The following is a 17,516-nucleotide window of genomic DNA, read 5'->3' as shown; positions in this document are numbered from 1 at the left end:
GTCTGCGTGCGGGCCGGGCCGGCCCCTGACGCGCGCTCCGCCCCTGCCCCAGCACCCTGGAGGGCGGCCCCTCAGCCCGCAGGCAGCGGTCGCAGCGGGACCTCAACCCAGAACCTGAGCCAGAATCGGAGGAGCCAGACGGAGGCTTTAGGACGGTGCGATCCCACCCCTCCGTCGGGGCTTTGCCTGCTGGGTGCCCAGCTTCCTGGCTTCCCCGCCCCCCAGCATCGCCCCCATCCTCCACCTGACCCTCCTCTACCTGACCCCCAGCTGTATGCAGAGCTGCGCAGGGAGAACGAGCGGCTTCGCGAGGCCCTGACCGAGACCACGCTGCGGCTGGCGCAGCTCAAGGTGGAGCTGGAGCGGGCCACGCAGGTAAGGGCGCCGAGGCCAGGGTCACGGGAACTGGCAGGGCCGCCTGGGTGGGGCTCAGACTGCTGGGAGGTAGAGCCTGGCCTGGGGGTGCCGGCGGGGCTGGGCTTCACTTGAGGGGCGGGGCCGAGATCTCGGAGGCGGAGTCTGAGCGAGGGGATGGGGCTGTGGGCCTGCCGGTGGCGGGGCCTGGCCCGTGGGGGAGGGGCTTGTGGGCTGCCTAGTGGGCGGGCGGGTCCCCAGCAGGAGCCTAGGACCGTTCAGAGCAGTGCTGGCTTCTCCTGCTGACCCCTGTGCTTTCTGTGTCCTCAACAGAGGCAAGAACGCTTCGCTGAGAGGCCAGCCCTCCTGGAACTGGAGAGATTCGTGAGTAGGGGCAGTGGGGATGGGGGCCAGAGGCGTCCCCAGCCTCACATCCCTAAGTTTGGACCAAGAGAGCCACATTGCCCTTCCCAGCTGGCCCCTGGCCTTCCCCTGCCCTCTTCAGCCTCACTCGGTTTCTGCACTTTCCCTGTTCATTCCAGGAGCGCAGGGCCCTGGAACGCAAGGCCGCAGAGCTGGAGGAGGAGCTGAAGGTGGGGGCTGTGGGGGCTGTGGGCAGAGGGCCGAGGGTGGGTGGGGGCGCAACCCGCCAGGGCTGCCCAGCTGACCCTTGCCGTCCCCCAGGCCCTGTCTGACCTCCGCGCTGACAACCAGCGCCTCAAGGATGAGAATGCAGCGTTGATCCGCGTCATCAGCAAACTCTCCAAGTGACCCGGAGGGACTTTCCCGCACCCGTATTTATACAGCTGCTTCTGCCACACGCACCCCTTCCCCCGTGTGAACACGAGTGACAGGGCTCCGGGGGAAGTCTCAGAGAAGCCATAGCCCCCCTGGGACCTCCGGACTGGGAGGGGAGCAGAGTCCCCAGGAGCCGAGGGGGCCACCCGAGACCAGGATGGAGGTGGGAGGCCGAGCCAAGCAGGGGGACGTTGCCAGAGGGGACCAGGGCCAGAGACGGGACCAGGAAGGAACTGAGGACCAAGAAGTGCAAGGATCAGTAGCCAGGACCAGAGTGGCCGCCTGGAGGTCCCCATCTCACGTGTGATGCCACCCCGTCACCCCTCCCCTCCTGAGCAGGGATCCAAGAATGTGCCAAGAGTCCCGCCAGCCTCAGCCAGGTGGGCCTGTATATAGGGTCCATGTGCAATAGGGAGGGACGTCTTCTATTTTTTGCTGCCCCCTCCCCGCCCACTGTCTGGGGCAGGGGGAGAAGGTATTTTCGAGATAAAGCACAGGCACCACAAATAAAAGTCGTGAAGTTGCCACTCAAGGTCTGTGTTCCCAGCCAGAGGGAGGGCACTGTTTCCTGCTCCTGCTGGGGGGCCGTGCGTGTCCGTGACCAAACCACTGGGCCACTTGGGTTGGTGCCGGGGGATGGGCTGGTGCTTGCTTACCTGTATGGTGAAGGAGCTTCAGGATGAGCCCCCAGCGGGAGTGAAGGCTCCAAGACGGAGCCCGCGTGATCGCAGGCGGGGGGCTGAGGGGAAGCTGATGGGGCAGGAGGCATCAGCGGACAAGACCTCTGGGGCCAAGGATATGGAGCTGGGGAGCTTGGGTTTTGCCATCAGTGTCTTTGAAACAAATTTACTCAATTGCTAACATTTAACATTTGGAGAAATTTGTGTGTAAAAATCTGGAATTTTGGCCGGGTGTGGTGGCTCACACCTGTAATCCCAGGACTTTGGGAGGCCGAGGCGGGCGGATCATTTGAGGTCAGGAGTTCGAGACCAGCCTGGCCAACATGGTGAAACCCCATCTCTACTAAAAATGCAAAAATTAGCCAGGCGTGGTGGTAGGTGCCTGTAATCGCATCTACTCTACTTGGGAGGCTGAGGCAGGAGAATCGCTTGAACCTGGGAGGCAGAGGTTGCAGTGAGCCAAGATCGAGTCACTGCACTCCAGCCTGGGCAGCAGAGCGAGGCTCCATCTCAAAAACAAACAAACAAACAAAAAACAAAAAGAATTTTGGCTTCTTTTGAAAGAACAGGAATCTGTGACAATATGAACTTTTCAGTCCTGCACAGCCACCGTTGACTAGAGCTGAGTAGGAGCCATCTTCTGAGATGAGGCATTCATTCAGTAATTAGGGTAACACCAACAGGAAGAACAGCACCGAGTAAGTACAGTGTGACTGATAATTACTGAGCAAAACATCCAATACTTTTAGGAGGGGAGCATCCGATGTTAAAGGTATTTCAAGGTGGCGGCGCTCTGGAGAGAAGAAAGGGCTTGGGAAGGTGGGTGCACGTGTGTGCACGTGTTTTGAATAGAGCGGTCTAGGCAGGCCTCACGGAAAAGCTGGTGCAGGCAGACGCTTGAAGGTGGCGGGGAGGGAGCTGTGTGGGTATCTGAGGGATGATGGGAGCTCCGTGTGTGGAGGCCCTGGGGAGGGAGCTGTGTGGGTATTTGAGGGATGATGGGAGCTCCGTGTGTGGAGGCCCTGGGGAGGGAGCTGTGTGGGTATGTGAGGGATGATGGGAGCTCCGTGTGTGGAGGCCCTGGGGAGGGAGCTGTGTGGGTATGTGAGGGATGATGGGAGCTCTGTGTGTGGAGGCCCTGGGGAGGGAGCTGTGTGGGTATGTGAGGGATGATGGGAGCTCTGTGTGTGGAGGCCCTGGGGAGGGAGCTGTGTGGGTATGTGAGGGATGATGGGAGCTCTGTGTGTGGAGGCCCTGGGGAGGGAGCTGTGTGGGTATCTGAGGGATGATGGGAGCTCTGTGTGTGGAGGCCCTGGGGAGGGAGCTGTGTGGGTATCTGAGGGATGATGGGAGCTCTGTGTGTGGAGGCCCTGGGGAGGGAGCTGTGTGGGTATTTGAGGGATGATGGGAGCTCCGTGTGTGGAGGCCCTGGGGAGGGAGCTGTGTGGGTATTTGAGGGATGATGGGAGCTCCGTGTGTGGAGGCCCTGGGGAGGGAGCTGTGTGGGTATGTGAGGGATGATGGGAGCTCCGTGTGTGGAGGCCCTGGGGAGGGAGCTGTGTGGGTATCTGAGGGATGATGGGAGCTCCGTGTGTGGAGGCCCTGGGGAGGGAGCTGTGTGGGTATGTGAGGGATGATGGGAGCTCTGTGTGTGGAGGCCCTGGGGAGGGAGCTGTGTGGGTATGTGAGGGATGATGGGAGCTCTGTGTGTGGAGGCCCTGGGGAGGGAGCTGTGTGGGTATCTGAGGGATGATGGGAGCTCTGTGTGTGGAGGCCCTGGGGTAGGAACGCACCTAGTGTGCTGCAGGAAGCTGAGGAGGTGGAGAAAGCAGGGAATGAGGCTAGAGAGGTCACGGTGGCTGTGTGGAGACTTGGCCCTGGGAAGGGCTTGAGCTGTGAGATTGGAGCTCTGGGTGTCTTTTGGAGCATGGCCATGGCCTGACTTAGGTTTTAACAGGTCCCTCTGGCATGGAGAACAGGCTGGGGGTTGGTGGTGAGGATTGGGGAGACCAGCTAAGGGTCTACTGGTGAAATCCAAGCAAGAGAGGGTGGCTTTGGCTGGGGTGATGGGAGTGAAGATGGTGAGAGATGGTCAGGTTCTGAGAATATTGGAAGATACAGCTGCCAGGATGTTCAAACAAGCTGGCCTGTGACGGGGGTAGGGCTGAGGCCCGGCTGGCTCACTTGGGTCTCTTGTCGGGTTCCTGCAGGCATTTCAGTTTGCAGCCTAGGTGGCGAGAGCCACGGGGGCTTATTGGGTGGGGGGGAATGGAGCAAAGAGGTTTGGGGGAATTGCCTACCTTTCCTATTCCCCTACTAAGAATGAGGGGTGGGGCCCCGGGCAAGTGGTAGAGGGGCTGAGAGTATTCTGGGCTGAAGCAACCACATGAACCAAGCTTGGCAGCAGGAGGAGGGAAGCTGAGCCCCGTGGTCGGAGAAGCTGGTGAGCCGAGTGGGCAACCTGTGACTGCCAAGCTGGGGCCTGGTTTTATCCGGTGAGCCATAGGGAGCCAAGGGAAGTATGTGAGTAGGATCTAGGGACGGGGCAGATAGGAGAAGGACTCTTGGAGATCCAAAGAGGAAGGAAGGAACCAGAAGGAACCAGGTAGGAGGTGGCAAAGTGGGGACTGAGAACTCCTGCCTGCCCCAAGGGCCGGGGGTTGGGGGGCGGTGTCTCTCTGATCCTTTCCCATCTTGGAGGGCGCCATCTGGTGGCCCAGGTTGGAACAACTCCGGGAGAGGCTTGAGGCCCAGAGGCCCAGAGGCCCGCAGTAATCTGGGGAAGGCAGAGCCAGGGGAGAAAGAGAAAGGGCCAGTCTTCCCAAAGGCAGAGAATGTCCAGTCTGGAAAACAGTGGGATCCAGAGAAAAGCAGACCTTGCCAGCCACCTGGATAATGGGGAAAAGAAAGTTACAGGGCTTGCCAGAGGGAAAAGGAGCTAGTTCTTGAGGGATTAGGAAGTTTTCAGTTGGCTGCCATCTCCCAGAACAAAGAGTGGCCAGAAAGCTGTGGCATCCTTGGGAGGCAGCCAGTTCTACCTGGTAGGGCCGTGGCAGGAGGTGGGGGACAAAATGGAGAAGTGGATGCTGGGAAACTAGCTTCGGGGATGAGGGCAGGCTTCCCCACAGTGAGTGTTTGACCTGGGCCAGGGAGGCTGAACAGGAGTTCGCCAGGCAGGGAATGGCTGTTTCAGCCAGCAGAGACAGCAGGTGCAAACCTCAGAGGTTGAAGAGGTTGAACGCTTGGGAGCGTTTGGAGACGGGCAGGGCCAGGACGCAGGAAGGAATGAAGTGAGAACGTTGGTGAGGTGGGAAGGGAGACACAAAGCCTCATGCCCAGCAGCCGCGAGCCAGGGAAACGTGAAGGTGGGGCAAGCTGGACTAGGCTGGCCTAGGCTGGACTAGGAGGGAGCCTGGTTTGGGACCCTGGGGATGGAAAGGAGGGTTCAGAGAGAGAAACCAAAGAGGGTGGAACATCTTCCAGGTTCCTTGAGGCTGTGACTGGGGCGAGGGGCAGGTTTCTGGGCCCCCTGGCAGCCGGGTAGAGGACAGCAGTTGGCACACCATCTGCTAAGCACGGAGGCTGTTTATAGGCTGGGCGGCATATCACAATGCTCAGGGCTCCACTGCACCCTCTCGGGGGTCTGCTAGCGCTTTCCGTAGACTGTCTCCACGCCCTCCCCACTCCCAGCCAGTCCAGATCCGCTCCGGAGGGACTGCAGCAAGGATCGTTAAGTCTGTCCACCGGGAGGGGGGAAGACCAGGGCCGGAGCAGATTGGCCATCCTTCAGAAGATCGACTTCCGCTATTGGGGAGAGTCTGAAGAGTCCATTCTCCCACGGGGCCTCGTCACTCTTTGCGAAGGGCGCCTGGCAGGTCAAATGACCTCCATTTCCACCTCGCCTTCCACCTTCTTCTTTTGCTTCTCCATCACTGCCTCCAGCTCTGACACTTTCTCTTTGTCCTGGAGGGCGGGGTGGAAATCGCGTTGTCCTGGCGTCCGAGCCCTCGGCATCCCAACCCTACCCAGACCCCGGGACCAGCGGTCCGGCTCACCTCCAGCAGCGCGCGCTGCACGGTGACCTGGCTGTACACACGTGCCCCCTCCTCGGGGCTCACCGCCCGCAGCTCCTCCTTCTGCAGCGAGAAAAGCTGCGCCCCGGTCAGCACACCCAGCGCGTCCACGGTCCTGAGCGAGGGCAGCCCGGGCGCGGTCAGGCCGGTCGGCGGAGGCCCCAGCCCGGACAATCATGTCACGCCCACCCGGCGATGGTCCAATCAGAACAGCATTCTAGCTCTAGCGGGGGCAGGCCCGACACCTCCTGAACCCCACCCACCAATCACAATGTTGCCCCCCCCGGGGGGCGTGGCCGCATCCTGCTTTCGAAGGGTGCGGGATTTCCCTAAGGAATCCAGTCGGAGTCTGAAAAAACATGGCAATCACAGCCTGCCATTGGGTGTTGCTACCAGACAGACCCTCACTTCGGGCTAATCCCGGCTCCCTGTGGTCTCCACGACTGCCGCCCCCCGACTCCCGGCCGATCGGAACGCTCCGCTCCCAGCGTCCGTATCAACCCGCGCCGAGAGGGCCCCGGCCCCACTCACCCGGAGCTAAAGCCCTTGGCCTGCAGCCAGGCGCGGACCTCGGAGGCGTCCGAGCCGGGGCTGAGGTGCGGTTCTGGGGCGCGGGGCCCTGGGACTGCGCGGCTCGGGCCCGAGCGGCCCTGGGCCAGGCGCGCCTGCAGTTCCTCGTTGACGATGAGCATCTGGGAGAATTTCTCTGCAGGCGGGAAACCGGGAGGGAGGGAGTGCGGGCTCAGGGCGAGGGGTCCTGGGGCCAGAGGGCGGGGCGGGGGGGCGCTCCAGCGTCCCCAGAATGGGACGGGAGTCCCTTTGCTCTTTCTGAGCCCCCGTTTCCCTGCCTGGAAAGCAAGGATAAGGACCGCTCCCCGCAGCCGGCGTCCCCACCACTCACCCTTCTCGCTGGGGTCCAAGCCGTTGAGGCTATCGCAGCTGTCCCAGCGGGGCCTGTCCCAGCGGGGCCGAGCCAGAGCTGGAGGTGGGGCCGGGGCTGGGGCTGGTGGTGGAGGAGGAGTGCTGTTCTGAAAGGAAGGAGAGGAGAGTACCTGGGTTAGGGAGAGGACTCAGAGTCCCAGCCTCTCCCCTTTCTGGAGATGCATTTCTGAACCCCCAGTCACCACCTGCTCCAGCACTCTTGACAGCTGATCCCCACGCCCCTTGGTCCCAGGATCTGGTCCCAGCCTCTCCTCCCTCAAGATCCCAGCGTCTGCGCTGGCTCACCAGGCTGCGGGCAGGGCTTTGGCTGTGGTGCAGCCGGGGTCCGGGGTGGGGTGTCAGGATGTTGTAGGGCACATATCCCTCCTGCCCCGCTGGGTCCCGAACCTTCCACCACTTACGACTGTCATCCAGGACCTGGGTGTGGTAAAGAACAGAGGGTTCAGAGCCTGCGTCTGCGGCTAGGGCTGGCTAATTCCTGCCCCTCAGCCTCCCGCTCCTCTAACCTCCAGTACGTCCCGCTGCTTGACCGACAGCTCACTGCTGTTGCGGGCCTGGAAGTCATAATTACACAGGACCCATTTTCCTGCTGTCTCTGACTCCAGCTGAGGCTCAGATTCTGGCTCCAAGTCTTGGTGACTGAGGAGAAGCGGGAGGGTTGGAGATAAGGAGGCAGCCAGCCCCATTGCTCTGGGCTGCAGGGTGCTGGTGTGAGCTGGGGTTAGAGCCAAGCTGGGGGCACAGCAGGGGCCGGGTTAATACTGTTAATAGAAATTTGAAACGAGAATAACAGACTGAATATGTTTTGCTCCCTCCGTTTCTTGGCATTGTGCTGTAGGCATATGTAGTGGGTACTATCCCACCATCGATTCCATTTTACAGAGGAGAATGAGGCTCAGAGCGAGAAAATCACTTGCCCACATCACACAGCTAGAAACAGCTGTCATTTATTGAGCATCTAATAGGCACTGGGCTTATATATCATAACTCATAAGCATAATAAAAACACTAGCTAGGCCAGGCGCGGTGGCTCACGCCTGTAATCCCAGCGCTTTGGGAGGCTGAGGCGGCCAGATCACGAGGTCAAGAGATCGAGACCATCCTGGCCAACATGGTGAAACCCTGTCTCTACTAAAAAATACCCAAATTAGCTGGGCGTGGTGGCACGCGCCTGTAGTCCCAGCTATTCTGGAGGCTGAGGCAGGAGAATCGCTTGAACCCGGCAAGCAGAAGTTGCAGTGAGCTGAGATCTCACCACTGCACTCCAGCCTGATGACAGAGTGAGACTGTCTCAAAAAACAATAGCTACCACTTCTGTAGCACTTACTGTGTGCTAGGCACTGTTCTGTTACATATATTAGTTGATTTGATCTTTATGACAACCGTTGGTAGAACCATGAATTTGGACTCCCCTCTCTCCCCCAGTTTCTTCCTCCCCCAGAGACCCTATTCTCCATTTTCACAGAGGAGGAAGCTGAGGCACAGAGATGTAAAGGTCACAGAGTAAGAGAGTGGCATCGCCAGCCTGGGACCAGGGCAGCCCAGGTCTGAATAATGCTGCCTTAGTTTGCAGGCAGCTGGACTTGAACTTGAACCTGGTCACAGCCTTGAGCCCTTAACTGCTAGTTCCTACAACACCACAGACTTCTCACTGTTCCGGGAACGGATTATCATTATTCCCAGTTTCCCTGCAAAAAAGAACTTGAGGCCCGGAGAAAGTGACTTGAAGCTGTGAACAGGGAGGGGGGTTGCGATATCAGGCAGCTGGGGGCAGGGGTGGGATTTCAGCTCTGACCCCCAATAAGAGGGACCTCAGCCTGGATCAGGCCTACCTGTGCAGGGGAGAGGGGGGGTCTTCAGGGCCGCGGCACCCCCTGTGTGGGGCCGGCAGCTCCCAGCACGCTGTCCCTGCTGAGACCCTCTGCTCGGGCCCTCACCCAGACCCCCCTTTGTCTCCTCCAGCTTCGCTGCTTTGTTTTCGTCTCCTCCCACGTTGCTTCCCTCCAGTCTGCCCTCTATTTGCTCAAGGACCCTAGAGTTCTAGTCCATCTACCTCCTTCCCTCCCCCAGGACCCAGAGTCTGAGCTCCCACTGCTTGGTAGAACCATGACTTGGAATGTTCTTTCCTCCCCCAGGGACCTAGGAGTCCAGGTCTCAAGCTTCAATCTTATCCTTTTAACCCTTAAACCTTTTAACCCAGTCCGACACCCAGCAGCGACTGCATTAGACAGCGACAATTGCATTAGAGCCTCTGGAAAACCAAGAGTTTAATCGTCCAGCCTTTACCCCTCTCGGGGGCCCAGAGATACTACCACTTCCTAACTTTCCCAGAAACTTGCCCCCAGGCCCTTGAAGTCCCAAGCCTGCTCCTCTGGGTCTCCAGGATCCCAAGCACCAGACTTGGGCTCTTCTTCAAAACCCAAAGGTCCAATTCCCCAGCCTCTCCCCTCCAATATCCAGGGCTCTGTCCTCCTAGGGAGCCCAGGCATGGTGCTTCCCAGGCCCTGGGAAAACAAACTGCCTTCTTCCAGCCTTTTGGGGATCCAGGGATCCAACCTCTCAGACTTTACCCACTCCCAGCCCCTTTCCTCCCTTAGGCCCGGGAATCCGGGTCTCCATTCCCTCCTCCCTTGGCCCCAGAAGTCTGGGTCCCACCCCCTCCCTCCCTGCTCCTCCCTCTCTCCCAGCCCCGGCCCGCCCCATCACCATCTCACCCACCTGAGAAGAGCCAGGAAGACAGAAGGAAAAACACAGAAAAAAAGGGGGCGGAGTCAGCATCGGGAGCCCCCGGGACGCACCCCTCCTGGACCCCCTTGCCCTGCCCTGGGGCGGACACTCACCCATTGACAGCGACCTGGGGGGCGCTTTGCTGTAGGAAGTAAGAGAGTCGGGTCAGGCGGGGCCAGGCGGACCGGCCGCGCCCCCGGACTTCCCAGCCTCGGCCCTGCTGTGTCGCTTGGGTCACCTGCCGGCGCCTCCGCTCGTGCTGTAGCTGTTTCTCAACTGGGTCCTCCCAGGCGCGGCTCTGCGGGTCAGTGACCGGCGGCTCCCAGCCGCTGAAGAACTCGGGTCTGTATGGGGGTCCCTCTTCCGGGGGCAGCTCCAGCCTGCGGCCAGGAACAGGGCCAAGAGCTCAGGGATCCTGGTACAGCCCCCAACTTCGTTCCTGCATTAACTTCACTAAGTTTTCCCCTAAAGCTCGCTGTATCCCAACGATTCTAGCCCCGCCAGTTTTCACCAAGTCCTGCCGGTAGCTCTAAGCCCAACTCAACAGCAATTTATATTTCTAGACCGGGCACGGTGGCTCACGCCTGTAATCCCAGAATTTTGGGAGACCAAGATGGGAGGATCGCTTGAGGCCAGGAGTTCCAGACCAGCCTGGGCAAAATATTGAGACCCCATCCATCTCTCTCTCTGGAAAAAAATTGCCTTTTCCAGCCTCTAAATCTCACCCGATTCCAAATCAAGTTTTCCGTAAGGTCGGGTTCAGGTTCTGACCCTTTCCCTGCGGAACTCCCAGCCCGCAGTGCACAGACTCTGTCCCATCACCAAAGTTATACACCAAACCTTCCAGAAGCCCCGCCCCTTCGTGTAGCCCCGCCCCTGCCCCGTAGCTCCTGTTCCTTTAAGCCCCCCTTTTCTTTCAATCCGATTGGTCTGGTGGTCCTAAATCTTTCCTTCACGTTAATTCCTGGCCTTTCCTCCAGTTGAATCTGGGCATCTGTCCTAAGCCCCGCCCCAACACAACTAAGCCACGCCTCTAACCCGTCCCTACCCTCCTAGTCCTATTTTCCAATCATCATGCCACCCACCTCCCAGCGCCTTATGCTCCTCCAATCATCATGCCCCGTGCCTCCCAGCCCCGCCCCTCACCCGGGGCGGGTCCACGAGTCCCCCAGCGAGGTCCAGAGCTCGTTTTCACGTGGAGTGACGTTGTCCCACAGCAGCGCCACGGCATCCGATGTCAGGTGCGGCCGCCGCACACTGCTCGCGAACTCCGGCCCCCCCGACGTGTTCACAATCTGTCAGGGGAGCAGGAGGGGCAGGCTGTGCCGTCACACCTTCTACAAGTCGAACCCGATTCCTCCCGCTGCAGAGGGGCCCGAAGGCCTGGGGCGGGTCTCACCATCTGCAGAGGCCCGAAAAGGAAGTGCAACAGCTCCGGAGAGGAGGGGTCGGCGATGTTGCCGCGCAGCCGGGCCTGGGGCGTGGGGAGGGAGGTGGTTGGCGTGGGTGCGGGGACCGGACAGGTTCGCCGTGCCCGCGCCCCGGCCCAGGGGCTGACGCGTCCTCACCAGCAGGCTGAAGGCGTACTTGATCTTCTGCAGCACGTCGGTGTACTCGGCCTCCGAGGGCGGCTTGGCCCGCAGCGTCAGCAGGCCCTCTGAGGGGGGCAGACGGGCGCGGCGATGGGGACGCGGGGCCAGCACCAGGCAGGCAGAGAGAGAGGTGGACACCCGGTTAAGATGGCGGTGAGGTCAGCCCTGGCAAGTGGCGGGAGGGGAGAGCCTAGGGAGAGCGGGGACATTTGGAAGAGATCGGGAGGGGGTTCAGATCCCACGCCAGGGTGCCCCTTACCCCCAGCCGCCCGGCGCCGGGTCCTGCGGCCGCGTTCCCGGTGCTCCAGCACCCTGGCCGCCTCCGCCGACTTCTGCAGCCTCGATACAAAGCTCTCTACGTCGTCGAACACGTGGTTCAGGATGTCCTGGGGGACAGAGGAGGGGGACGCTCAGGGCTCCCGAGTTCCAAAACCATCCCCGTCGAAGCCCTGAACCTGAGCACCTATACACTTCCCCAGATCAGGCCACGCCCCAAACACCTGGCCACGCCCCAAACCAAGCCCCGCCCCCGACCCAGCCCCTCTTCCATATCGCACAAGTCTGACCAGACAGAGAACTCCCGTCCCGCAGCCTGCCCCGCCCTTCCACGCCCTAGCCCCGCCTCCAGTCGCCTGGCCCCGCCCCCAGGCCCCTTCCTTCGCGGCTCACCACTTCCCGCTCCGCCTGCAGAACCGCCAGGTCAGGACCCCGGGGACCCAGGTCCGGGGAGGCCGAGTCAGCGTTGCTCGAGGTCCTCACCGGCTCAGGCCTCTGCGCCTCTTCTGCCTCGGGAATGGGCTTCGCCTGGGGTCGTCCGCGGCCCGCGCCCCGCTCTACGGTGCTGATCACTGCGCGGACTGATGGGCGGCGCTGCAGGGGCGGGGTCTCAGCGGCGGGTGAGCGGTCGCGCTGCAACTCCTCCTGCGTTGCCCTGCGGAGGGCGACGGGGACACCAAGGCTGGGTCTACTGAGGGGTCCAGGGAGGGGGAAATCCAGGGCGCAGAACGAGACACACAGGCTCAAAAGGCTCAAAGGGAGTGAACAAGTTCAACGAGGTAGGGAGAAATCCGATATAGGGAGGGATAGCACCTCTCTAGAGTGAAACTGAGGGCCTGGACAGGGAACAGAGAAAAGAAGCAGAGTTCTGGAGAAGGGGTCAGCTCGTCTGGGAGATACAGACAAGACTCGACTAGGGTGTGCTTGACCCCATGCAAAACTCTTGTTCTGTTCCAGGCTGGTGTTGTAGACTGAGGCACAAGGAGGGGAAACCGGCTTCCCAGAGACCCTGCCAACTTCTTCCCTCTCACCTGAGCGCCGCCGCCCTGCGCTCCCCGCGGCCCGAGCGGTAATTGTGCAGAGCCCCCTGGATGTCCTCTCGGATCAGCTCCGCCTGCCAATCACACCGTCAGGCCACGCCTCCCCACGCCGCACCCACTTCCTACCCGGGCCTCGCCCCTGGCCGATTTTTCAGCTCAGTCCCAGCCCACGTGCGGCTACCGTTCACGCCTGTGAACCCACGCACGTCCACGCCCCGAACTCACCCCTCGCCCTACACCTGTCCCTGCCCTAAGCCACGACCCCGCCCATGGAGACCCAGTCCGAGTGGTTCCTCGCCCCCACCCTCGTCCTGGCTGCTCCCCCAGACCCTTCTTGGCCATGTTCTGTTCATGTCCTCATCCCACCTTCATGTTCTATCTTGACCCTGGGTCCAATCTCAAACCCCACTGCCTTCCAGAACTTCCTTCCCAGGTCCCCTGCCCTTCCTTGCTCTGATCCCGCCTTAGCCCCAGGCCCCGCCCCACCTAGAGGCCCCACCCATTTCCGCCCCGGCTCCAGGCTCCGCCCAGTTCCAGCTCCACCCCCAGAGCCAGCCCATCTGCTCACCCCGAGGCGCAGGCCCTGGAAGAAGTGCACGTCGGGCTGCGCGCGCTCAGGTTCCTGGCACACGAGCAGCAGCAACGAGCGGCTCCTGCCGGGTGGCATCACCGCGTCACAGCGCACGATGGCGCCCAGTGGGTACGACTCCAGCTCCTCCTGCCGGGTGGGATGGCGGGGTAAACTGAGGCCCCGAAATGATGGTACTACTAAATGGCGACGGGAGTGTGGGCCAGCAGGTCAGGGCAACCTCACGCGGTTAGGGGGTTAGGGATAACAGCCCTGTTTAATAGATGAGGCTATTAAGGCTCAAGAAGGGGGCTGGGGTCCCTCGCCAGAGTTCCCAGAGGAAGGACGTGCAGGAGCCAAGATTCACACCCAGACCCCCTGAAGTCCCTGCCCCAGACACTCCTCCCACCCACGTGCCCCCTGGCACCTTGGAGGCCGGGTCGAGCAGCGTGACATGGTCGGGAGACACTCGCAGCAGCATCTCCTGTGCCCAGACTCGGCCCTGGCTATCCATGACGGCCAGCTTCCTGGAGGCATCCTCCACAGTATGCACGCCATCGTCCTCACCCAGGCAGAACGTCACCAGGTGCTGGTACGGACCATGGAGAAAGCAGTGAGGCCCAAGATGATGCCAGGTGGGCTCAGAATCCCCCGGAATAATCAGACTTTCAGCCTGAGACTAACCACCCCTCCTCCAGGAAGCCTTCCTTGATCACCTGTTCCACAAATCAGCTCCTCCTCCCAGTGCCCTTTGTTTCCCTTTCATCAGAGTGACTAGCACCTGAGTCTGGCTTCTCACAGACTGGAGGCTCCTTGCGGGCAGGGAAGGAGTCTGGATTATAGCTCTCTCCTAAATGCCTCCTCGGGTCTCCCGCTGTGCCCCCTGCCACCTCCATTAGAGCACCAGGCACCTCTGTGGATTCCTCTGGACCTTGTCTACCCCTTCCTCATGCAGGGCTGTGTCTTGATTTGTCTCCGTGGTCCCACTGTCCAGCACAACAGCTGGCCCGGAGGAAAGGCTGGCAGATTTAGTGGACCTGAGGCCCCTGACTTCATATCCATGACTGAGGTGAGGCAACGGAGGTCCATTTTATGGATGGGTAAACTGACTTTCCACATGCTTCCTGCTTGGGGGCCCAGCTGCTTTCAAAAGCCCTATCTCCTGAGGCCACCTTTGCCCCAGAAGATGTCCTGGGGGAACACAGACCCCAGACTCACATTGACTGGGTACTGGGATATATCAGCCATAACAACTGTGGAGTAACGCTTCCTCTGCTCTGTCAGGGGAGAAAGAGAATGAGCCTGGGAGTCCAGGCCCAGCCCCTCCTCCATCAGACCCAGGAGTCCAGGCCCCCAGCCCCTCCTCCCTCAGACCTAGGAGTCCAGCCCCCCAGCCCCTCTTCCCTCTGACCCGGGAGTCCAGACCCCCAGCCCCTCCTCCCTCAGACCCAGGAGTCCAGGCCCCAGTTCCTCCTCCCTCAGACCCAGGAGTCCAGGCCCCCAGCCCCTCCTCCCTCAGACCCAGGAGTCCAGGCCCCCAGCCCCTCCTCCCTCAGACCCAGGATGCCAGGTCCTGTTTCTTTAGACCCAGTTCTATGGGCCTGGGGCTCTCTTGCCCCCCACTCACCATAGATAGACTTGGCGCTTGGCTTCGGGGCAGCTTCTGGGCTGGTGAAGAGAAGAGGAATGAGAGAGACCGTGGAATTGGGGGCAGATCCTTTGGAAATGCCAAGCAGGGCAGCAAGGGCTTCATTACGAAGGTAATGGGGAGCCATGGAAGGGTTATTATTATTATTATTATTATTATTATTATTATTATTATTGAGCAGGAGAGCTCAGAGCCAGAGCTGGACTTTAAGAAGACAGGTAGGCCGGGCACGGTGGCTCACGCCTGTAATCCCAGCACTTTGGGAGGCAGAGGTGGGCGGATCACAAAGTCAAGAGATTGAGACCATCTTGGCCAACATGGTGAAACCCTGTCTCTACTAAAAATACAAAAATTAGCTGGGTGTGGTGGCGGGCGCCTGTAGTCCCAGCTACGTGGGAGGCTAAGGCAGGAGAATCACTTGAACCTGGGAGGCGGAGGTTGCAGTGAGTCGAGATCGTGCCACTGCACTCCAGCCTGGCAGCAGAGTGAGACCCCATCTCAAAAAAAAAAAAAAAAAAAAAAAAAGACAGGTCAGGTCAGGTGGTGGTGCTGGGTGGTAGGGGAGTGTGATCTCTACCATGGCATAGTCCGGGATTCAAACCCTCTGTCTACTGCCTCCTTGCCATAGAACTTCAGAAGGGGATTTAATCTCTCCTGCCTCAGTTTTTCTTTCTGTAACATAGTAACCATCTGTTAGGGCTGTTGGGCAAATTCAGTCAGATGATGCAGGTGAAGTATTTTGAAGCCTCAATAACTGTTATTATCATTCTTAAGATGCTGCCAGGGCTTAGCACACAGAAGTTGCTCAATAAATGGGAATGGTTACAATAGCATTAGTGGTATCTGAAGTAGACAGGGAATTATCTGCTTCCCCTCCCACTCCCATGGGCCAGGCGCTTCCCAACCACATCCTTCTCTGTCTCCTCCCGTCCTCAATTTCTTCCTAAGGTTACCTTTCCTAAGAATTCTTGAATCCCCACTTGCATGCACATAACAGAAGCTCAGCGATCAGGTGGCGTCAGGGGAACTGAAAAACCCTTTTTCCCAAACTCCTGTTCCTCATCCCGCTCCTGCCAGTCTGATGTCACCACAATTTGATTACCTCTGGGCCACAGAGCTCACTACCTACCATGCAGGTATTTTGACTCATCTCTCATTGTTTTTCTCCCTGCTTACTCTGGGGGACTTGAGTCTTCATTATAAACAGCCCTGATTTTCTAGCAAAGGGTTAATATTTACTAACGACATAACGATCGCAATAGCGGCTCCTATGAGTTGAGCACCTGCTGTCAGTGAGGTGGTCGGCCAAGTCCTGTAATGCACTATCCCTCCAATTTTTCAACATTGTCCCTGTGTCACAGAGGAGGGGCTGAGCCTCCAAGAGGTGATGTCCTCTGACCAGGGTTACATCAGCACTGAGTGTGAGGGCCGAACTGGAGCTCAGGCCTGTCTGCTCTGCAGTGGGGGCCCCTAACCTCAGGCTGGGCAGGGAGGAGAGAGGCTCTGGCTTCCTCCTGAGTGTCCGGGCTTGGGCCAGAGTCTGGGCTGCCGCAAACAGGATCTGCGGGTGTGGGAGAGGAGGCGAGGGGAGGAGGGAGGTGTGCTGGGGCTGGGACCTGGGGTCCGGGGGCGCTTACCCTGTGGTGGTGCTCATGGTGCTGAGTGGTAGCTCCTGCCCACCTGGAGGTGCCCTGGGAGCCAGCAAACATGTGAGGGCCTGGCCAGTAGGAGCCTCTAATTCCTACCCCAGCCTCCTCCCTCAATGCAGGCATCCAGGCCTCAGACCCAGGAGTTCAGGCCCCCAGCCCCTCCTCCCTCAGACCCAGGAGTCCAGACCCCAGTCCCTCTTCCCTAGACCCAGGAGTCCAGACCCCAGTCCCCTCCTCCCTCAGACCCAGGAGTCCAGGCCCCCAGCCCCTCCTCCCTCAGACCCAGGAGTCCAGGCCCCCAGCCCCTCCTCCCTCAGACCCAGGAGTCCAGGCCCCCAGCCCTTCCTCCCTCAGACCCAGGAGTCCAGGCCCCCAGCCCCTCCTCCTTCAGACACAGGAGTTCAGGCCCCAGTCCCTCCTCCCTCAGACCCAGAAGTCCAGACCCCAGTCCCTCTTCCCTAGACCCAGGAGTCCAGACCCCAGTCCCCTCCTCCCTCAGACCCAGGAGTCCAGACCCCCAATCCTTCCTCCCTTAGACTCAGGAGACCAGGCCCCCAGCCCCTCCTTCCTTGGACCCCGGGGGTCCAGGCCCCCAGCCCCTCCCTCAGACCCAGGAATCCAGGCCCTCAGCCCCTCCTCCCTCAGACCTAGGAGTCCAGGACCCCAGGCCCTCCTCCCTCAGACCCAGGAGTCCAGACCCCAGTCCCCCTGTCCCTCAGACCCATTGGTCAAGCCCCGGCCCCCTTCTCTCCGGACCCGGATCTCCTTACCTGCCTGCTCAGGCTCTGCCCTGCTCTCCGCTGTCCTTTCCCTTCCAGGCTGCCGGCCCCTCCTCCTGCTCCCTCCCAGGGCCGTCCTACCTCCGCCTCCGCATACCTGAGCATTCACCTGGCACAGCCTGGCTGGAGTGACCCCGGGGCGGGGCTGGCAGACAGATCTAGGAGGGGCTGGGGGGACTGCAGGGGAGCCGGGAAACTAACCGTCTGCCTTGTAGCAACAGAATAATAACAACGAACAGTACATTTGATGTCACACTTGTTCACAGGTCAGAGTTGAAAGCTCTGTCTTTAAAACTCCCTTGCAATTCTAACAGCGGGAGGAAGTTCGAGGTTTGATTCCTGCTTGACAGATGAGGAAGCTGAAGGCCAGAGAGGTTGAGCAACTGGTCC

At 60.1% G+C, this 17,516-nt stretch overlaps 2 protein-coding genes across 12 annotated transcripts in view; one reads left to right on the top strand and one right to left on the bottom strand.

The window, feature by feature from the left end:
* Nucleotides 1-1,684, top strand: part of PPP1R12C (protein phosphatase 1 regulatory subunit 12C) — a 32,418-nt gene extending 30,734 nt beyond the window's left edge. For 2 of the 5 annotated variants that reach the window (XM_055370570.2, XM_031007551.3), the window contains exons 18-22: nucleotides 53-155; nucleotides 271-375; nucleotides 688-738; nucleotides 897-947; nucleotides 1,039-1,684. In XM_055370570.2, the coding sequence (XP_055226545.1) occupies nucleotides 53-155; nucleotides 271-375; nucleotides 688-738; nucleotides 897-947; nucleotides 1,039-1,125 (397 nt within the window). In that variant the 3' untranslated portion in view covers nucleotides 1,126-1,684. Of the gene's footprint in view, nucleotides 1-52; nucleotides 156-270; nucleotides 376-687; nucleotides 739-896; nucleotides 948-1,038 lie in introns of those variants that run through there. The other 3 variants (XM_055370572.2, XM_055370571.2, XR_008673974.2) reach the window with 2 other exon arrangements.
* A 3,855-nt stretch (nucleotides 1,685-5,539) lies between these two features.
* Nucleotides 5,540-17,246, bottom strand: EPS8L1 (EPS8 signaling adaptor L1). 7 transcript variants are annotated; one of them, XM_055370566.2, is made up of 20 exons: nucleotides 17,118-17,176; nucleotides 16,336-16,389; nucleotides 14,678-14,718; nucleotides 14,269-14,327; nucleotides 13,478-13,639; nucleotides 13,051-13,200; nucleotides 12,474-12,556; nucleotides 11,836-12,097; nucleotides 11,426-11,552; nucleotides 11,143-11,231; nucleotides 10,974-11,048; nucleotides 10,721-10,869; nucleotides 9,813-9,954; nucleotides 9,688-9,716; nucleotides 7,354-7,486; nucleotides 7,133-7,264; nucleotides 6,807-6,933; nucleotides 6,437-6,611; nucleotides 5,888-6,020; nucleotides 5,540-5,795 (listed from the first exon to the last, which is right to left on the bottom strand). In XM_055370566.2, the coding sequence occupies exons 2-20, from the start codon at nucleotides 16,350-16,352 to the stop codon at nucleotides 5,709-5,711; spliced, it is 2,172 nt and encodes a 723-aa protein (XP_055226541.1). In that variant the 5' UTR covers nucleotides 16,353-16,389; nucleotides 17,118-17,176; the 3' UTR covers nucleotides 5,540-5,708. The 7 variants fall into 7 exon arrangements, with proteins under 7 accessions (XP_055226541.1, XP_055226539.1, XP_055226538.1 ...); XM_055370564.2 differs by lacking the exon at nucleotides 14,269-14,327 and having other exon boundaries at nucleotides 14,678-14,713; nucleotides 17,118-17,246; XM_055370563.2 differs by having other exon boundaries at nucleotides 9,688-9,954.
* Nucleotides 17,247-17,516: the final 270 nt, after the last annotated feature.

Source organism: Gorilla gorilla, chromosome 20, assembly GCF_029281585.2.
Source record: "Gorilla gorilla gorilla isolate KB3781 chromosome 20, NHGRI_mGorGor1-v2.1_pri, whole genome shotgun sequence".
Lineage (NCBI taxonomy): Eukaryota > Metazoa > Chordata > Mammalia > Primates > Hominidae > Gorilla > Gorilla gorilla.
Note: the sequence above shows the minus strand (reverse complement) of the source record. Positions and strands in the feature narration are given on the sequence as shown.